Genomic DNA, 17,687 nt, shown 5'->3' with positions numbered 1-17,687 from the left:
TTTGTCTGAGTTTAAGGATGATTCTTTCTATGGCAGACCCATTGATTCAAAGCCACAACTCAGTTCACAACAAGGTCCAATTTCATTGGGGTAATCTTGTCATTTCACGAAAAGCCAATCTTGTCACATTGATGTTTCTTTTCCTAGATCAGATGGCCAGCAATCCCCAATTGTGTGTGTGTGGGCCATCTTCTCCATGTGGCCATTCCTGTATCACCCCACGTTCATTCTTTGATTTTTTTTATTTCTTTTTTCTCAACTAATTAAATCATAATAATAGTTCATGGCTATAAAACTCCAATTTCAACCATAGTTTAGGGTTTCCAATTCCTTCGATTTTTGCTTTTCATGGACCAATATAAAAGGTACGCCCCATTTCTTTTGTGTATTATTTGTGAGAATTCATTTTTTTCATTTCAATTGAATATAAAGTTTGAAACTTTTTTTTTTTAATTTAAATGAATTTAATGTTTTCAACCTTTCAAAAATTTTTGTAGTAATTTGAGTTCTTTTATGTTGCTTTGTCGTTCAACTGTTGAATATAATCAAATTATGTAGAATTGGATTGAATTTGATCAAAAATAGATGATTCAAGAAACAGTGGATTGCTTTGGTTGATCTTTTTTTCAGATTTTGGTAATTTGGACCATGATACTGCTGGAATGATAGTTGATGTTCTTGATCTTGATCTCACTGGATCTTTTGAAGAATTCAAGGGATATTAGCCATGGATTTGGAGAGTGAATGTTCAGCTCTTGAATCTGTAGAAGATAATGAGGTTGTGGTAACTCAAGGAACTGTATCTCGTGTTGATGATGACTCTGTTAAGAATAATGGATCTTGCTCAAATGAGATTAACAAGTTGGATGGTAGTGGAAGTCATGATGCTAATAATATAGAGCTAGTTGGTAACCATGAAAAGGATGTTGACAGTGTGCAACCGTGGGATTCACCTTCATTGGCAATGAAATCCCCAGCTGGAGTTTCACCTCCAATGACGAAAGGGTATGGACTTAGGAAATGGAGGCGAAAGAAGAGGGATGTTGTTAAGGATGCTGGAACCAGCGTGGATAGTAGTAAAGTTTTGAAGCGGGGTTTGTCTGGTTCTGGAAATCCAACTAAACCAGTACATATGTCATCGGCAGAGGCCAGGCAGAATAGTGAGGGTTCTGTTGGATCTGTAACTGTGATGAAAAATGTGGGTAGTCTTGATGCCTTTGCAACACGTGGCTCTAGTTTAGATTCTAGGTTTGCGGTTGGATCTGCTTTTATGGCTGGTACAGATTCTGAGAACAGTGAGGACCGAAGTAGCAAGTCTTCTACAGCAGCCAGTGCTCCAAAGATGAGATATGAATCACCTGCTATATCGGGTTATGCAAGGGAGAAGAAATGGATGAAGAATTTGAGCACAAAGGGTGTGAGTAATTCTACTCAACGGGTTCAACAAGGAAAGAGTTGGGCTGAAAGCAGTAAGAAGCCTAGAGGAGAAAAGGTCAAAATCGAGAAAGAAAACTCTCATTCCAGCATGGAATCTGACTCGAGAAGCTCAAACTTTGTCTTTATGCAGGGTACCTTTTCTGTGACTAGTAACGGAAAGCAGAGTGGAAGGTCAATGCATTATGATGGGGAAAATAGTGATGACGCTCATGAACAAGGTGAAGAAGTTCAAACTGGTTTCACCAAGGAGAATGTCGGAGAAGCTGAAGATCTTTTGCAAGATGATTTAGCTGCAGACTTGTCTTGGGATGCTAAGGGAGAGAAAAGTGAGAACCGCCGTCTCTCAACAGATGAGGATCCCTTGGTTGAGTCTATCCTTACCCTTCAGTCTGTGCAGGAAGCCCTTGAAAAAGGTGGGTGTACCTTCTTTCTTTCACTTTTTTTTTTTTTTTTTTTTTTCATAAACTGTAGTTATAATGGGTATTTGCATGTGTATCTCCGGAATGTACTATTTTAGTTTTTTGCTTCTTTTCAATCATACGATGTCTCCTTATTATCTAATATCTTAGTTCATTCGGTTTTTATTTTGTCCGCGAAGATATAATTATGAATTTCATTGATCTGAAAATTAATATTACTTTCACCTTCTTGTTGAAAAGGAAAACATGGAAATCATCGTTTTTTGTTTGTAGAAATGTCAAATTCGAACTATAGTTTAAGTTTTCGCCCTTTTTGTATCTTCTCTCAAGATACGGAATTTTATCTTGCTTGATTTGGTAGAATAACCAAATGTATATCAATTGGTTTAGAGATATGGAATTTTATTTTGCTTGATTGTCAAGTTAACCATGTAAGGGAATCTATTTGGTTTAATATGTGGATTCGAGAACATGTGTCTATAATAACCACAAAAAGGAATTTCTCAATAAGCAATATATTATTTGATTTCACGTAGTCTCATTTGTTAATATTCTTGTTGTAAGGAGGATTTATAGAGGACCAAATCAACTTAAAAAGGAACCTTAGTAAATAAAATTTCAACATGGAGATTCTTTTTCACTTAAATTTACCGAATATGGCCAGTTAGCCGGGTATTAAATTTAAGTGACATGTGCTGATCTTGTAGTCGATTTGCTTAAGTTTAATTTCCTGAAACTAACTGGAGAATTTAAGGCTGAAGATCTAAGTTGTGGCTTGTTTTATGCTTAATTACTTGTGTCTGTTCTCTGCATAAATTTTTATATGAATGTCAACATGGATACGATTATTTATCAACTCAAATGGTGCTATGTACACTAATGCAGAGGTTCAGAAGTTTGGGGAGATTGGGAAGGATGCCACATCACTGCATAACAAATCATTTAAGGGTAGCAGCAAACCTGCGGATTCCACTTTTACAGATCCAGAAATCCATGGACCTAATTCTTCCGCTCAATTGGGTTCTGAAAATATTAGAGAAAGTGCTACAAGTTCGTTCGAAATGCAGGTATTAAGCTTAACACAGAAGGTTGAATATTTAGAAAGAAAACTGGAAGAGGCAAGGGCTATGCTGGAGGTGAAAGATGCGAGGGTTGCTGAACTAGAAACCACTGTAAACAGTAGCAAGCCACTAAAGGAAGAGTCAGGGAGCACTATTGATTTGCAGCCAGAAAAATGTAGAGAGATGGAGACTGAACTTGAAGGTCTCTTTCGGCAAAAAATTGAGGCCGAAATTGAGTATCTGGCACTAACAAGGACTATAGAGAAGGTGAAAATTGCTGCAGGTGATCCCATTACACTCTTTGAAGAGCAAGAAACTTTAGTCGAGGAGCAAACACAGATGCTAAACAAGCTTGGAGAAGCTGAAAGCAAGGCAGCAGTACTGAAGAAACAAGCGGAAAAGTTGGAAAAACATTGTGGAGATATTTTGGGGACTGATGCAGTTTTGAAGATGCAGAAGGGAATATTTAAGGTTACTTCTTGTTTTCTCATACAGTTTATATTGCTGGTCTTAGTATTTTGGCTGTTTCTCTCAGAGTTGTCACCCCATCCTGGGGTGGTTGTACCCACCTAAGCTTCGAGATGGGTCCTTTTTGTGTAATTGCAACATTTTAGGCCAAGATTTGAATATTAGATTTCATTGTTGTTATATAGAACCGTTTTGTTCCTTTTCATGAGGGCATTGCTGAGGGAAGGAGGTGCGGTAATTTTTACCATTTTTTTTTTAAATGTTCCCTCTGTAGTTAATTGATTTTAATTGTTTCTTTTAGTTTTCACTTAATGTACAAATATATATAGTCAGTGTTCTATGGTTATGCGGATTTAAAGATATAATAAGCATTGGTCTCCATTTGCAGGCTTCTGCATGTATATAAGCAGATGATAAGTGTATATATTACTGTGTTTTTGAAAGTTGAAATTAAGTGCCTGTACGTGCTCTTGAAAGTTGAAATTTGAAGCCTATGTATCATTTAGCTCTGTTTTCGATGGTGGAAACTCCATTCAGTCTATTATAGGGATCTTTGGAAAAGCAAATATGGGGTCACAAAGTTGCATCACTTTGGCCAAAAAGTCATCAACTAACAACTTCCCATTTATCTTAGATGACTGTTAACTGACTTTTATCTGCATATTCACTGTCCATAATTGAACCAAAAGCTTTGCAGTTCAAACGTATAAAAACAATTAATCAGAAACCTGTAAAGAAGAGCATGCTATAGCTTGTGCCTATGGCACTGGTTTAGCCATCAAAATGGTGACTAAAATTGGATCATAAACCATGTGCTGCTTAATAATGCCTGTTATATTTGGCATCAATTATGCACAAGCACTTCACACCACAGAAAGTGCACATGGCTGATATCTCAATTATTGATCCTTATTCTGGAAAAAGAAGGCCTTCGTGTTTCATAAACCCTTACTGATAATCAAAACAGAAACAAACTCTGCCTCTTTTCATGGTCATGGAGCACTCAATGAAAACAAAGTTTACTATGCCTGTATCACAAGGAAAATCACAACACGAGAGTATAATAATAAATAGAGATCTGTAGCATTGACTCTTAATATTGTATAATAACACAACAATATTAATGCATTTGGATTTTATCTAAACATTGAAATTAAGTATGTTAAGCGTGGTCAGATGAAAACAGTAGTAGAGCAATTGACCATAAAGAAAGCCATCGTGTTACGATATATCTTATACAAGTCTTTAAATGCAGCAAGTTAACACAGAAATTTAAAAGATGATCACAATAGTGTACTATTTTGGAGAGTTAAGAACATGGCGTGAGAAAGGTGTTAATGTGATTAAAGTCAATGATCTCGTATGCGAGATGTTGCTTTCATTTGGTCACGAGAATCTGTCAAGAAAACAGGTGAGTTAGCTCTTCCTTTTTTCTCATAAGCTAACACAAAAGGTATCGGCACCACATAGATACAAAACCATCTTCATTTTTGGTTTTAAAATGTGCTTTGAAGCATCCATGAGAAGCTTAATCTACACCAAAGTTAATAAGCATTAATTGAATAGATACCCTTTTGACCCTGCAAGTTTTTCCACAATGACTTGGTCTCAAATCAAGTGGGGTATTAAGAATATTGAATAACCTAGCTAACCACTAAACATTGACAAGAAACTACTTCTTGTAAACAATATTGTCTCCAATGTAATTGTTCTTCACAACATAAAATAATAAGAAACTTGGAAGATTATAATCCTACATCTTAATCAAATAAAGACCCTTTCAAGATGATTAAACCCTCCAAACGAGTGAAAGCTTCAATTGACTTACATACATGTTTCCCTCAAGGGACGTTTTTGTGCAACATCAATGAAATATTTAAGAAAAACAAAAAAAGTTGCTCTTAAAAGTGGATGAATGCTTGTTGACTTTTGATATCCTAGGCCACTCTCTTCTGTCTATGTTGTCACCTCCACTGCTTAGTGGTGTTACAATTGACCTCATATCCCAATAATTTAATCATATTTATAATATAGTATGACAAAGTTAAAAGTAAAGTTGCTCTTGAATAGTCAATCATAAAACCAAATGTAATTGGATTATCATGCTTTACATGAAGAAAATTTAACACTAAAAGACAAGGTCTCAGGGACCCCACTAGAGAAAGCATAACTAAGAAAGATTCAAAGCTAGACCAACCGATAAAACTATAAGAAACCAGTTTAAAGTCAATCAATCTACTGACCTAGAACCTTCACAGACTGATCAAAATTTCTCATTTTGTGTTGAGACCTAGCTAATTATGCAGCTTCTGTTTCACCGCCATAAATCTGAAAATACTCAGGTGGTGTATCGTTAAGATCGAAATCAAGAACTAGCCTATTGCGAGTTGTCTGAGTCACTTCACCGGCTGATGTTGTCACTTGACTCGAGCTCGAAAATGCTTCAGCTGGGCCAGTCCAGTGGCACCTTTTGTGTCCTCCAAGTGCCTGACCAGTTTGGAATATCTTGCTGCATATGTTGCATTGATGCTCAGTGTCACCACCACTTGTTTGCTGCTCATTCTCCACACCATTATTGTTACAATTCCCATCCTCAGTAGCTGAGACCGCATTGGACGTTGACGATTCTTTCGCAATGATATTGTTCTTGTTCTTGTTGTGGCTTGCTACGTGGCCTCCTAGAGCTTGATGTTTACCGAAAACCTTTTCACATATTGGGCAAGAATAGGTTTGAGGAGCCATTACTGTTATTGGCTCTTCATTCACGCAATCCATATCATCAAATTCAGTGAGTCTCCTCTTCTTCTTCTTCAACTGTTTTGTCTTCCTCGACAACTCCATCTCACTGTCCTCCTCATTATCGTTCTCAACCCAAGTCTCCTCCGAATTACACCTCTTATTCTTCTTCCCAAGCTCAGCTTCCAACACAGTCTTCAAAATTTCAGTCTTTTTATTAACTCCATCTTCCTTGATCTTCAACACGCCATAACCAGAACCAAGCTGCTTATTGGATCGATGTTCAGCTAGCAGCAAGAGATCATTGACAGCTTGTTGCATGGCTTCAGCATCATCATCATCATCATCATCATCATCCGAAACAGAAGTAGAGAGACGAGGTTCAGATGATAACCTGTGCCCTCTTTTGGCCCTTAATGTCCAGGTCTTCAAAGACTTCACCAAGTCCGTAGCGGATCCAGCAGCGCCGTCATAAGACTCATCATGATGATCAATATTCCGGTGGACATTCTCGTTATCACCATTATCATTAGCTGGCTGTGGAGGTTGAATCCCTCTCCATTCTCTCTCGGGATGCTTCCTCATGTGACCATACAAAGACTTCAAAGATATGAAAGACTGTCGACACACATAACAATTCAATCCTCCGCCACTCTCCTCTTGATGATCAACCCTCACAGGAGCCGCAACTTTCTTGGCAATCGTCAGCTTCGGTTGATTCTTTTTCTTAAGACAAGCTCGCTTGTGACCTCCCAAAGCCTTCCCGGAATTAAACTGCTTACCGCACTCGCTACAAGTTCTAAGAAAATCTTTAGGTAAAAGAGCAGAATCAAAACCGTAATCTATCTTATCTTCTTCCATATTCTCAGGCTTGACGATCTTGAGCATCAAAGATAGATCATCTCCAGCAACAGCAACCTCCTCCTTGTTCGTAGCTGAAACTGGTTCATCTTTCAAACTCATCTCAACAACTTCTTGATGATCTTGGGTTTCTTGAGGTTGAGCCATGAGTGAGATCAGTGTGTTTTAAGTATATGCAACGACAGTGACGTGAACAAACAAAACAACCTAAGAACTAGCGAGAAACAAAGAGTTTTTTACTGACCCACTAAAGAGTCAGGTTTTTTTTTTATTATTATTTTATTTGTATATATATATTACTTGGCTCAGAAGAAATTAACTAGGAAGAAGAAAAGAAACCTAGCTCGATTTTCTTTGAAAAAAATAATAAAAAATAAAATTCTGAAAATCAATAACTCAAACTAGGGAAGAATTGAAGAAGAAGAAGATGAAGAGAGTGAAGTAGTGAGTGAGTCACGTTCTAAGGCTCTTTACCTCTCATTGCGGTTTCATTAATTAATATTCACAGAATATAATTTTAATTAATTAAATTATATACTAAAATAAATGAATAAAAACCCTAATTGAAGTAGGGTTTTTATATCTCCTAATGCTTTTTGACTTCTTAGGAGTGGAGGTGTGATTAGGATTCCCGATAATAACTCAATTAGCAAAATTAATAATTGGATTTTTAATATGTTAATTACATTCCTAAAATAAATAAATAAAATTAATTTCTTAATATTCGATTAGGATTCTCTGTTTGGATAACAATATATGGTAACTTGTGGGAGTATGCATTTAAATTCTTTTCATACTTATCTTAATTCTCTCATTGCTATCCTTAAACTTTTCTAATCAATGATAATCTTTTTAATTAAATTAAATAACTTGAATTTCCAAATTTTTTAAATGTCTTCTTCACAATTTAATTAGTAGTAATAAGTCTTAATACTAGTAAATCATACCCATTTCACACTTGAAGTTGAAGGAAGCTGACTATGTGATTGATTGATATAATATTCCCCACTCAATGCTAAAACCATAATATATTAATAAAGCTAAGAATATGTAACTTGTCAAAATAAAATTCCTTCATTTCTAGTGATTAATTAAAGAGAGGCCCTCATAAATGTATAGTGTGGTTAATTGGAATTTACAATGTATATGAATCGTGGAGTCAGAAGTCTTTTAAGTATTGGATCATTCTTGTTGACTACAAGTATATGAATTAATAATATAATATGCATGAAATTTTGGCAACAACAAATTTCTAATAAATAGGGCACTACATTCCAAGTCTTCTTCAACTCACAATTTTGACCAACACCCTTATGAACCATTAACTACAAATGGGTACTCTAATTTGATGTTATACGAAAATGGGTTGGTGGGGTTTTTAACACCAATTAAATTGATGGCATGACCTTGAAATATTTGGTTGTATTCATATCGGAAATTGGCATCTTGCTACCACAATTTTAGGAATGTTCATTGCACAAAGTTATGGAAATTTTCACATATCACGGCTGCTTCTTGGAGATCCTCCCAATTTTCTTCTTTATGGCAAGATTTGGAGTGGGATCTGATTTGATATCATTTAAGAGTGATATTAGCCTAATTATTCTAAACATCATAACTCTTAACTATAATCTCTATTATTTCATATTATACTTATTACATCAATTCAAAATTTACAATTTAATGTTTATGATAATATATAAATATACATCTCTCCTTTTCCAATTCCAATGTATCATAAAATCTTCTAAAAATGTTATATGCTCTCTCGAAAAATCCTTACACTCAAGGTGGTTTAAGACTTAATTATCTCTCGGGGTGATCAAGGTTAATACAATGGAATTTTTTATAGGTCATTTTATCCAAGTCTCTCGTTAGAATTACAAAGCATCGAAGGATTCATGGCGCAATGGTAGCGTGTCTGACTCCGGATCAGAAGGTTGCATGTTAGATTCATGTCGTGCTCAGTCCCTTTCAACGGGGATCCCACATTTTGTTTTATCACTTTATCGTCTTTTTGTTTGATTACATCCCCACATCACCTAAAACATTAAGGAAAATGAAGCTCAAAAGCATTAAACACCCACATGTAGAACAGTTTTACAAAAGGTGAGAAACTAGATTAGTAACGAGCACAATGAAAGCCAAAGGTCACATGATATGTTACAGAGCTGTCCCCCATCTGACTCTCAAAACTACCTCAGTTTTTGCAAATGGGGCATATTGTTTTGTCAGATCATCTTTTGTTAAGGAAATGAATAGAGCAGATTAGGAATACAATTGCAATAACAGCGACACAACAACAACAACAACAAAAACTAGCCGAGGAGAAAATTCTACGCCTAACCGATGACAGCTTTCCTAATGACTAATTATTTAGACACACTATTGAACTGTTGAATCGTAAGACAACTTGTATTCCAACATCTCTGTCTTGTATCTCTCCTTATCCTTCTGTCCTTTCTCCTGATAAACCTGCATCAGCGTATGAGAATTCCGAATTATGGTCAAACCTTCATGTTATTCATTTAGTTTTATTCACGACAAATAATCAGCCGCGTATGATTGAAACAAATGTCATCAACTCCTCTTGTTTGCAGCTATCTTGCGGTGAAAGATGGAAAGGTAGTAGTTTGTAAATTAAGAAATTTAAAGAAAATTATAAATAATTTGCTAGTTAACCGACAGTATCCCAATAGCTACAATCCGCTTGCTCTCCAGAAACTCTTTCAATGAAAAACAGTAATTTGTAAATTTATTATATATGAAGCTAAGTGTATGATTTTCATCAATAGTCATCGCCTAGTAGTTAGAAACATTGATGTTGCTAAAACTGTCAATGAAAAGCATACTAGTAAAAAAATAAATAGAGGCTATGTAGCAAAAAAATGTTACAAGATTGTACCTAAATTGTGCTCAAGATTCAAATCCACAAGCAAAATCTGTAAATGCCAATGCAACCACATAGACAGCAAGAAAACCTTTGATGCAGTGTGAAATGTCCATGGAAAACTTTTTTTCTCAAAAATTGTTCACGCATAGCATGAATCAATGAATATCCATCTCTTATATAAAGTAATACTTAAGTAAAATCCATGTTGAAAACCACAAATCACCAAAGATAAATCAAAAACTAAAAAACAGTGTATATACCTGCTTTTCAGCCTCTGTAAGATTGCTCCAAAGGATCCCTATCTTCTTGCTGATGGCTTTCTCCTGCCCATGATAGTGAGGCTTTAGGCGGGCATAGTGCTCAGCAAAGAAGAAATTATAACCGCTACGATTTGACTTGGGTCGAGATGGATCTCGTAAAGCCAACCGAGATCTCTTCCGACGTCGGTGGGTTGGTACAACTGAAGTATTAGAACTCTGAGACACATGAAGCATATGAGGAATATGATATAAGACACCTTTAAGCTTGTCAGAACCAAAGTTCACAGTAACCAGATATCCATTATCAAACTTTCCATCAATAATTCCAGTAACTGAACAGCCAGGCTTCAACTCCGGACTCCCTGCATCCAAAATATACAACAAAGATCCTTATTGCTGTGATACATGCTGCATATATTCAACAAACAAAAAGGGGAAAAAGGAAAGAAAATTTTGTGAGCACTAGCAAATCTAAGAAGGCGAAATTGTTAAAGATATTAAAAAATATTTTAAGTTAAACTGAGAAAACAAGTATCAGACACCATGTCCAACAAAACTTAACAGATTTATTTTTTCTTTCTTAACTGCAGCTTGAGAAACTTGCAGCAAAAAGGACCATGTACAAGACTTACTTTGAACTAAAGTTAAAGAAAGTAATTAAAGCACCAATTGCAGTCCATAGAGCCCAAGAAAAACTCCAAAGGCATGAAGAAAGATCCAAATATACAAAACCTAATAGATGAAACCACAGGGGTGTGCCTTGTATCTAGGACTCTGACTTTACGCACTGATGCACTATAAATTGTTCATCTAAGAAATAAAAAAATACATGCCTTGCCAAGTATGCTTACCAAGCAACAGAAAATTGTTAACTAAATCTCAGTAAGAGAAACAAAATAATATAAATAATAGTCTATGTTCCATCAAAAGGTTTAAACTATCTAAAATTTACAATAGGAACCACATGACGCAGTCACATCTCATGGCTATCATAAAAATTAGCACATTAATACATTAGGTAGTCCCTTTATTTTAATGCAGTGCAGATACGAGTCATACTACCAAAGTGAATATGACCCCAGTACTGTAATTATATCTATCTTTATAACATATGTAGAAACAACACATATGATTTTTGAATCACAGGCAGCAAAGAAATATATGAATAGAAAGTTAATGTAATTATACTGCAACACAGGACAAAAAATCATGCAAAAATAAGTATCAAACATACCCTGGCCTCCTAACTGGTTTGCAGCACCTTCCTCTTGGTGTGCTGATCCATTGTCAAGGCTCCCGTTTATGGCATCTGTCGAAAAGAACAGGAAAATATGTAATTTGAAATCTATGGGAAATAAAAATTATACATTCAGAAGTCATGTTTCCAAGTACCAGGAATTGATGATGAAGGGACTTGTTTGCGGAAGTAATAAGCCTGCTCATAGTGATAAAGTAATGACACATAATACTTCCGTAATACAAATGATGCACTAGTGATAGTTGTTGGGAAATCGAAGACCACAATGACTTCCTTCCATTTGCGATCTCTGATTACCTGAAACCATTCCAAGAGAACTGAAAATCTAAGGAAAAGAAATTCTCTCATTAAGTTGCAAGGTAGAAATAGGAAGATAAACTACACAATATATTCCTGCAATCATCCAGGATCCTACGCAGATTAACTTGCACCCATTCTAAAATTATGGACTAGCTTGGAACCTAACCAAGACAAGTTGGAGTATGAGTTCACCAGTTTTGTGACACTAAGTTTTGTCACAGATACACAAGTTCTACAAAGCAAACAGCATCCTCCTCACTAATTATGAAATAGGTAATCACACATACCTTCTCAAGGCCACCACGAGATGTCACCTCAACAAAAAGGCGATGTAGATCTAGTTCCTTTCCTCCTACAGTAGGAACCCTGTGTAATAAAAAGAAAATCAAAAGAAAATAAATCATATTCAACCTTGCTTTTTGTAGTTTTTACTAAAAAAAAAAAAAAGGCCTGCCATAAGAATTTATCTACTAGAGCAAAAGCAGATAATTGCCTTACATCAAGAGATAAAAAGGAAAATAAACAGGGCAAGGAACATATAGATAACCTCTAAAGTAAATGTATCCTTATTTTATGAATTTCCAGGCAAACTTGCAGACGGTACAGGTATGTTAATACACAGTATTAAATCATGACAAAAAAATAAATAAATAAATAAATAAAACCAGCACCTAACTTATTATACTACAATGTGTTTACAGGGGAGAAAGATCACATGATATCCAATCTACTAAAAAGAGAAATTCCTTGTCTTCTCAAGACTAAAAATTTAATTCTCTTACAAATGTCAATTAATTTTGTAAATACCGCTGACCTGCAAATGTCTCATTATTTTGTATCAAAACAATCAAGATCTGACTCAATAATCATTTCCATGTCCAGCAAAACACTACACTGCTAAGACAACTTTCTGAGAAAATCAAATCCCCACTTGTTGCATCTATTGTCAGGTTACAAATTGTCCGAGTTGTAATGACATGGCTACTAAAAATAGTGCTCTAAATCACAAAACTCAAAAGCTTTTAAAACACAAAATGCATATACTACCTTTTAGCCACCTATTTTTAGCGAAATACGAGTAAAAACAACTATATTACACAGAAAAAAACGAAGAAATAAAAAACATAAAACAAAGAACGAAACAACCCAGATGAGTAAAGCACATCAAAGGAACCCAGAAACATTAAAGCCACTAACTTTAAAGAGAAAAGACCAGAAACAGAGAAAAAGTTACATACTTGAATTTGATACCAAAAGACTTGTGAAAGGCCTTGAGAGTAGCCCAAAAAAGATCAGAATTTTGAACAACATCCTCGAAGTTGGCCGTTGCAGAAGGGTAGTAAGTAGCAGAGTTGGTGTTACTGTTGGGAGTGAGTGAAGAATTTTGGCCATTTATAATGTGGGTCGACATTTTTAGTGAGAGAGGTAAAGATAGAAACGAATCAAACGATAGATGATGGGGGTTTAATATTTTGCTCTACCCTATAATAAGGTTTTTAGAGAATAATAAAAACTTTATGTTATAATAAATTGTTAGTATTAAAGAAGTAATTGGGAAAGTAAAGTTTGGTAATTTAAGCAAAGAATGAGTTAGAGAGCAATAGAGGAGATGAAGATGAGATTAGGTTATAAGAGAAGGGTAAAGGCAAAGCAAGATAGTGACTTTTAATTTTTATTATTATTAATTCTTTTGTCTTATATTATCAAGTCCAAGAAGTTTAATTAAGAAGCTATCGGAACGTATATATTTTATTTGCTTCTTTTCGAAGTGAGTGTCTTGGGATAGTTGAGAACTACAATATGGAGGGTCAATATTTCTTCATCAAGTTTGCATCTTGAACTCTCAACCCTCAATTTTTTTTATAGACTTAACATAATGGATTTTTAATGTTGAATGATGAGCTTATATCAAATTTAAGCAGTAGATTTTCAAATTTGAAGGTGTAAAACCTCCTTTCAAAATCCCAAGATCAAAACTTTCCAATCTCATTGCTGTCAAATGAGTCACCAGGCCAGGGAGAGATCATCTTGTTGTCGTTAATATATATTCTCTTGATGGGTTATTAATTAGTTTAAACAATGGAAACATTTTTGCAAAACAATTAACTAAAGCATTGAGAAAAATGAGTACATCAATGTGAAGACAGAGCACCACAACCAACTCAGTCACAACAAAGTAATTTCCACTATACAAATAATAAAGAAGTTACACTTGATGAACAACTAAATCAGAAGAACTTGGGATCATAGCCATTGCTAGAAGTAGCCAAGATGTAGTAAGCAACAATATGGCCAATGGAGCCCCAAGCAAGAACATCAACGATGTTGAAGCCAACAGGGTCATTAGATTTCAAAAGACTGACATATTCCTTGGCACGAGTATCTCCAGCTTCGAAGTGGGAGACTCCATTCTGCTCAGGCAAACCTTGCTTGGCCACGTTCTCTCTCTGGAAGTTGAAGAAGACGAACCTCCCCAAGAATAAGGAAAGGCCGGTGCTGAGGCTGATGACAAGAGAAGTGTTGAGCTCAGCTTTGATGGCGCCAAAGTTGGATTTTTTAGAAGAAGAAGTGGAGAGTTTGGGGAGGGAAGATTTGGGTTTGGTGGAGAGGGGTCTGAGGCCTTGGAAGGAGATGTTGCAGGGGGAAAGTTGGTGGGTTTGGGATGAAGAGAAAGAGGGAGTGAACAAAGTGGAAGAGGCTGCAGAAGCTGCCATGGTGAGGGTTAGTGGAAGAAGAATGGAAGAGCGTTGGAAAGTGATGAACTGAGAAGAGATGAGAAGAAGTTGGTGGTGTGGAAATAGATCATATAATCCACAAGTGATGGTTGCGAAAAGTGGAGAAGATTTCTGAGGGTGGAAATCAGTAAAGAAAGATTTTGGAAAGTGAGTTGGCTTTGCTTTATTGGCTGCCTTGTGGATCAGAGATTTGGGGTAGAGGAACAAGGAGTCATATTTTCATAAATAATTAAAATAATAATGCACAGAAATATAAAAGGGATCCGTGGCGCAATGGTAGCGCGTCTGACTCCAGATCAGAAGGTTGCGTGTTCGATTCACGTCGGGTTCAATTCCCCTTGAACAAGGATCTTTCTTTTTTCTCACCTTTCTGTTTTTGATATTGATAACATATTTATTTCCCCTCAAATGTTATACGTACATGTATATTCGTAATTTGGGATGAACAATAAATCCTTTGTATTATTTTGGTCCATGTCCTAGCTTGTCTGAGAGCTAGATTTGCCCCAATGGTTTGTCTTCGTAATCAATGTCACTACTCTTATTCGTTCAACTGACCATGAACATAAGAAGAAGAACAATTAATACATAGAAAAAGGCAGGAATGATTGATGAAATTAATTGTCCTGTTAACCAGGATGCCAAAGTTGTCTGTCTCTGTCAAGTCTTTATGATTCAAATGGAACAGTGCTTACTTGCTTTCTAGCCTTCTGTACATCCCCTCCACTTTATGATCATCATCAACTCGACTCCACCAGTAGTGGACTACAACAACTAAAACAACAACCCCTAAATTGCACATCATATTACATTTACAACTACATTTTATCTCCCTACTAAATATGCATGTGCATGATACTAAGTTTCTAAATTGAACCAAAGTACACACTGCACCAACACACCACTTATTTGCAATTTCCACAGCCATCTCAAATTAAGGAATCAAGGTATGAGTAGTTACGGCAACGACCGTATTCCAGGAGGCTACCATATGTTCGGTCCCAAACGCCAATAAACAGAGCCTCTGTGTCTGGACTGTATGATATCCCCGATATCTCACCAAAGAAGTCGATTTCCTGCTCCCTCTCATACCCACTTTTAACATCATACACATGCACAAAGTCAGCAGGCTCAGCTGTTGCCATATAACGACCATCGGATGAATAGCGAATGGACCGGATAGCTCCAAGGTTGCCCTTCAAAACAGCAACAGACTCAGATGGCTTCCGTAAATCCCAAACTCGGCAGGTTTTGTCTTGGTTTCCTGTAGCAAATGTGACACCATCAGGGTGCCATGCTGATGCAAACGAGAAGTCCAAGTGCCCAGACAACTGATTGACGGTCTGTGAAAATTACAAATATAAATCAGTAAATGCTTTAATTTCTATTTACAGGATCCAGACATACATGCACCAGTAGACACCAAGTCATTTTTTTTTTTTTATCAACTTCCAGAAAAATAAATGAAAAAAGGGAAAAAGATATATGGACAGCAGTATAGATAATTACCTTTCCAGTATTAGAATCCACCAACATACCTTCTGGGTTGTCTCCAACAATTATTAGAAGTTTACCATCAGGACTCAGCGAAGTATGCTGCAAAAGCACAAAATAAAAAAAAAAAAATTCAATTGAAAGCTTCAGCCTGCAAGTGCATCATATATTGCCCAGAAAATGAAGCACAAAACCCTCCATGTCAACGAAGGCACCACATACTATACGGACAGATGGACTGTTCAATGTAACTAACTTACATTCACTGGCCAAGGAAAACGGAAATGCTTAGAGAGTTGATACTTTTCCATATCAAAATCTCTGACACCACAGTCATTATTTGAGGCAGTGAAATGGACTGCACCACTGGCAATGAAAAGCATAAGATAAATTAAACTCAGCTCTTTTTTTTTTTTTTTTTTTGGTGGCAGCGCGGCAGCCCAGAGGAAGGGGCCGCCAAGGACAGTTCTGCCAACAGCACAAGAAAGAGAAAACATACCTGGGACTGACATAAATATCAACCGCATTGGTAATAGCATTATCATCATATGTTGTACGAGAACAAAAACTCACTCCTGGTCGATCCAGATGCTGTATGCACAAGAACAAAAAAAGCCATTAACCTTGCTGAGAGTAACAAACCAAAAACCAACTTTATAATCCTTAACAAGGCCAAGATGGGAGGAGCATGACAGACATAATTAAGGCTAAACAGAAACATTAACTATGTTCGTGCATCAGAACTTTTCATATTCCCCATCATATTCAATCATGAATCCCTTAAATTTAAGAAGCTCTTCAACCAAAGGCACTCCAAGGTGCAGGTATATATACACAATACGAATGAAAATCATAATCCAAAAAAAGGGCTGCCACGATGTAGACAAGTGGGCATGCAATATATCTCTTCATTGACTCACCTTGCAAATTAATTCTCCCTGAAATCCACCAGCAACTAGCAACTTATCTTTTACAGCAAGAGTGCTCACTTGAGTCTGCGAAAATCCTTCCAACAGACTACCAGGGTGTTTCTACATTAAAGAAAAGTACATTAGTAAATTTCATCTTAGTTCAAGATGAGAAAATTTTGGCAAAGCCAAGGACAGAGAAACGCAATGTAGTTTTACAGATCAAATTTTAGTTAAAAGACACTAACTTCGGTTGGTGCCACATGGCCAGAAACATTGAGAACCTGAGACCTGCTGCAAGTTAATGAAGACCAATGAACGACTGAAAAATGTGACATAAGGTAGACATCGTGCTTTGATGTAGCCCAAACCAAGTTCCGTAACTAAAACACAGGAAAACAAAGATGTCAGACAAACACATGACAATTATTTTTCAACAAGGGAAAAACGCATCATCATTATGTAAAACCATTTCAGAAATCAAAATGCATGTCTCAACTACGTTGAATCCACAACCTATCTATATATCAGGACCACATCTTTACCAAGTAAACAAAAAATTAATCAGTATACTGTGAATTTATGCAACAAAAAGCTATGAAAGCAAGGACTCTGATGAGAACTATTCATTTAGTTATGCTAACGACCAACAAAAAAAAGGTAAATAAAACCAAGGTGCCAACAGAAAAGGAAAAAGGTTTTAGCTCATAGGTAATCACATGCAAATTTGCATTCAACTACCTGAAAATGAAGAATCGTTGATTTCACAGATCTAGAATTTCTTCTGAACTCATAAAATGAAGCCCCTTTCTTTGTAATCTTGCAATCCTGCTTACAAGAGGAAAAAAAAAAAAAAA

The 17,687-nt window shown here is 36.1% G+C and overlaps 5 protein-coding genes and 1 non-coding gene across 6 annotated transcripts; 2 read left to right on the top strand and 4 right to left on the bottom strand.

Moving 5' to 3' along the window:
- Positions 1 to 238: 238 nt before the first annotated feature.
- On the top strand, positions 239 to 3,590 carry LOC116130314 (WPP domain-interacting protein 1-like). The gene is made up of 3 exons (XM_031416061.1): positions 239 to 365; positions 631 to 1,850; positions 2,742 to 3,590. Exons 2-3 carry the CDS (start codon positions 728 to 730, stop codon positions 3,488 to 3,490), a joined length of 1,872 nt encoding a protein of 623 aa, XP_031271921.1. The 5' UTR covers positions 239 to 365; positions 631 to 727; the 3' UTR covers positions 3,491 to 3,590.
- Positions 3,591 to 5,683: 2,093 nt separating this feature from the next.
- LOC116130321 (zinc finger protein ZAT4-like) lies at positions 5,684 to 7,129 on the bottom strand. The gene has a single exon (XM_031416067.1). The coding sequence runs from the start codon at positions 7,127 to 7,129 to the stop codon at positions 5,684 to 5,686; it is 1,446 nt and encodes a 481-aa protein (XP_031271927.1).
- Positions 7,130 to 9,252: 2,123 nt separating this feature from the next.
- On the bottom strand, positions 9,253 to 13,297 carry LOC116130325 (high mobility group B protein 10-like). Its single transcript, XM_031416073.1, has 6 exons — positions 12,932 to 13,297; positions 11,981 to 12,059; positions 11,528 to 11,690; positions 11,370 to 11,444; positions 10,136 to 10,497; positions 9,253 to 9,457 (listed from the first exon to the last, which is right to left on the bottom strand). Exons 1-6 carry the CDS (start codon positions 13,102 to 13,104, stop codon positions 9,368 to 9,370), a joined length of 942 nt encoding a protein of 313 aa, XP_031271933.1. The 5' UTR covers positions 13,105 to 13,297; the 3' UTR covers positions 9,253 to 9,367.
- Positions 13,298 to 13,829: 532 nt separating this feature from the next.
- Positions 13,830 to 14,548, bottom strand: LOC116130307 (photosystem I reaction center subunit V, chloroplastic-like). Its single transcript, XM_031416054.1, has one exon. It carries the CDS (start codon positions 14,405 to 14,407, stop codon positions 13,922 to 13,924), a length of 486 nt encoding a protein of 161 aa, XP_031271914.1. The 5' UTR covers positions 14,408 to 14,548; the 3' UTR covers positions 13,830 to 13,921.
- Positions 14,549 to 14,687: 139 nt separating this feature from the next.
- Positions 14,688 to 14,759, top strand: TRNAW-CCA. The gene has a single exon. It is a non-coding gene; the product is annotated as a tRNA-Trp (tRNA).
- Positions 14,760 to 15,009: 250 nt separating this feature from the next.
- LOC116130308 (uncharacterized WD repeat-containing protein C2A9.03-like) lies at positions 15,010 to 17,658 on the bottom strand. The gene is made up of 7 exons (XM_031416055.1): positions 17,572 to 17,658; positions 17,079 to 17,213; positions 16,843 to 16,953; positions 16,422 to 16,513; positions 16,183 to 16,288; positions 15,938 to 16,024; positions 15,010 to 15,771 (listed from the first exon to the last, which is right to left on the bottom strand). Exons 2-7 carry the CDS (start codon positions 17,166 to 17,168, stop codon positions 15,358 to 15,360), a joined length of 900 nt encoding a protein of 299 aa, XP_031271915.1. The 5' UTR covers positions 17,169 to 17,213; positions 17,572 to 17,658; the 3' UTR covers positions 15,010 to 15,357.
- Between the last annotated feature and the right edge of the window lie 29 nt (positions 17,659 to 17,687).

Source organism: Pistacia vera, unplaced genomic scaffold (assembly GCF_008641045.1).
Source record: "Pistacia vera cultivar Batoury unplaced genomic scaffold, PisVer_v2 Contig219, whole genome shotgun sequence".
NCBI classification, from domain to species: Eukaryota; Viridiplantae; Streptophyta; class Magnoliopsida; order Sapindales; family Anacardiaceae; genus Pistacia; species Pistacia vera.
This window is presented reverse-complemented; position numbering and strand designations above follow the sequence as displayed.

Bases quoted from the DNA above. Each gene is read 5' to 3' on its own strand.
- LOC116130307 (XM_031416054.1), bottom strand. From the start codon at position 14,407: ATGGCAGCTTCTGCAGCCTCTTCCACTTTGTTCACTCCCTCTTTCTCT.
- LOC116130325 (XM_031416073.1), bottom strand. From the start codon at position 13,104: ATGTCGACCCACATTATAAATGGCCAAAATTCTTCACTCACTCCCAAC. The intron at 12,060-12,931 runs GTATGTAACTTT...TTTATTACACAG, and splicing joins TCTTTTGGTATCAAATTCAA to GGTTCCTACTGTAGGAGGAA. The intron at 11,691-11,980 runs GTATGTGTGATT...GAATGGTTTCAG, and splicing joins CTCGTGGTGGCCTTGAGAAG to GTAATCAGAGATCGCAAATG.
- LOC116130321 (XM_031416067.1), bottom strand. From the start codon at position 7,129: ATGGCTCAACCTCAAGAAACCCAAGATCATCAAGAAGTTGTTGAGATG.
- LOC116130308 (XM_031416055.1), bottom strand. From the start codon at position 17,168: ATGTCACATTTTTCAGTCGTTCATTGGTCTTCATTAACTTGCAGCAGG. The intron at 16,514-16,842 runs GTGAGTCAATGA...TTGTGCATACAG, and splicing joins AGGGAGAATTAATTTGCAAG to CATCTGGATCGACCAGGAGT. The intron at 15,772-15,937 runs GTAATTATCTAT...TAATTTTCACAG, and splicing joins TGGATTCTAATACTGGAAAG to ACCGTCAATCAGTTGTCTGG.
- LOC116130314 (XM_031416061.1), top strand. From the start codon at position 728: ATGGATTTGGAGAGTGAATGTTCAGCTCTTGAATCTGTAGAAGATAAT. The intron at 1,851-2,741 runs GTGGGTGTACCT...ACACTAATGCAG, and splicing joins GCAGGAAGCCCTTGAAAAAG to AGGTTCAGAAGTTTGGGGAG.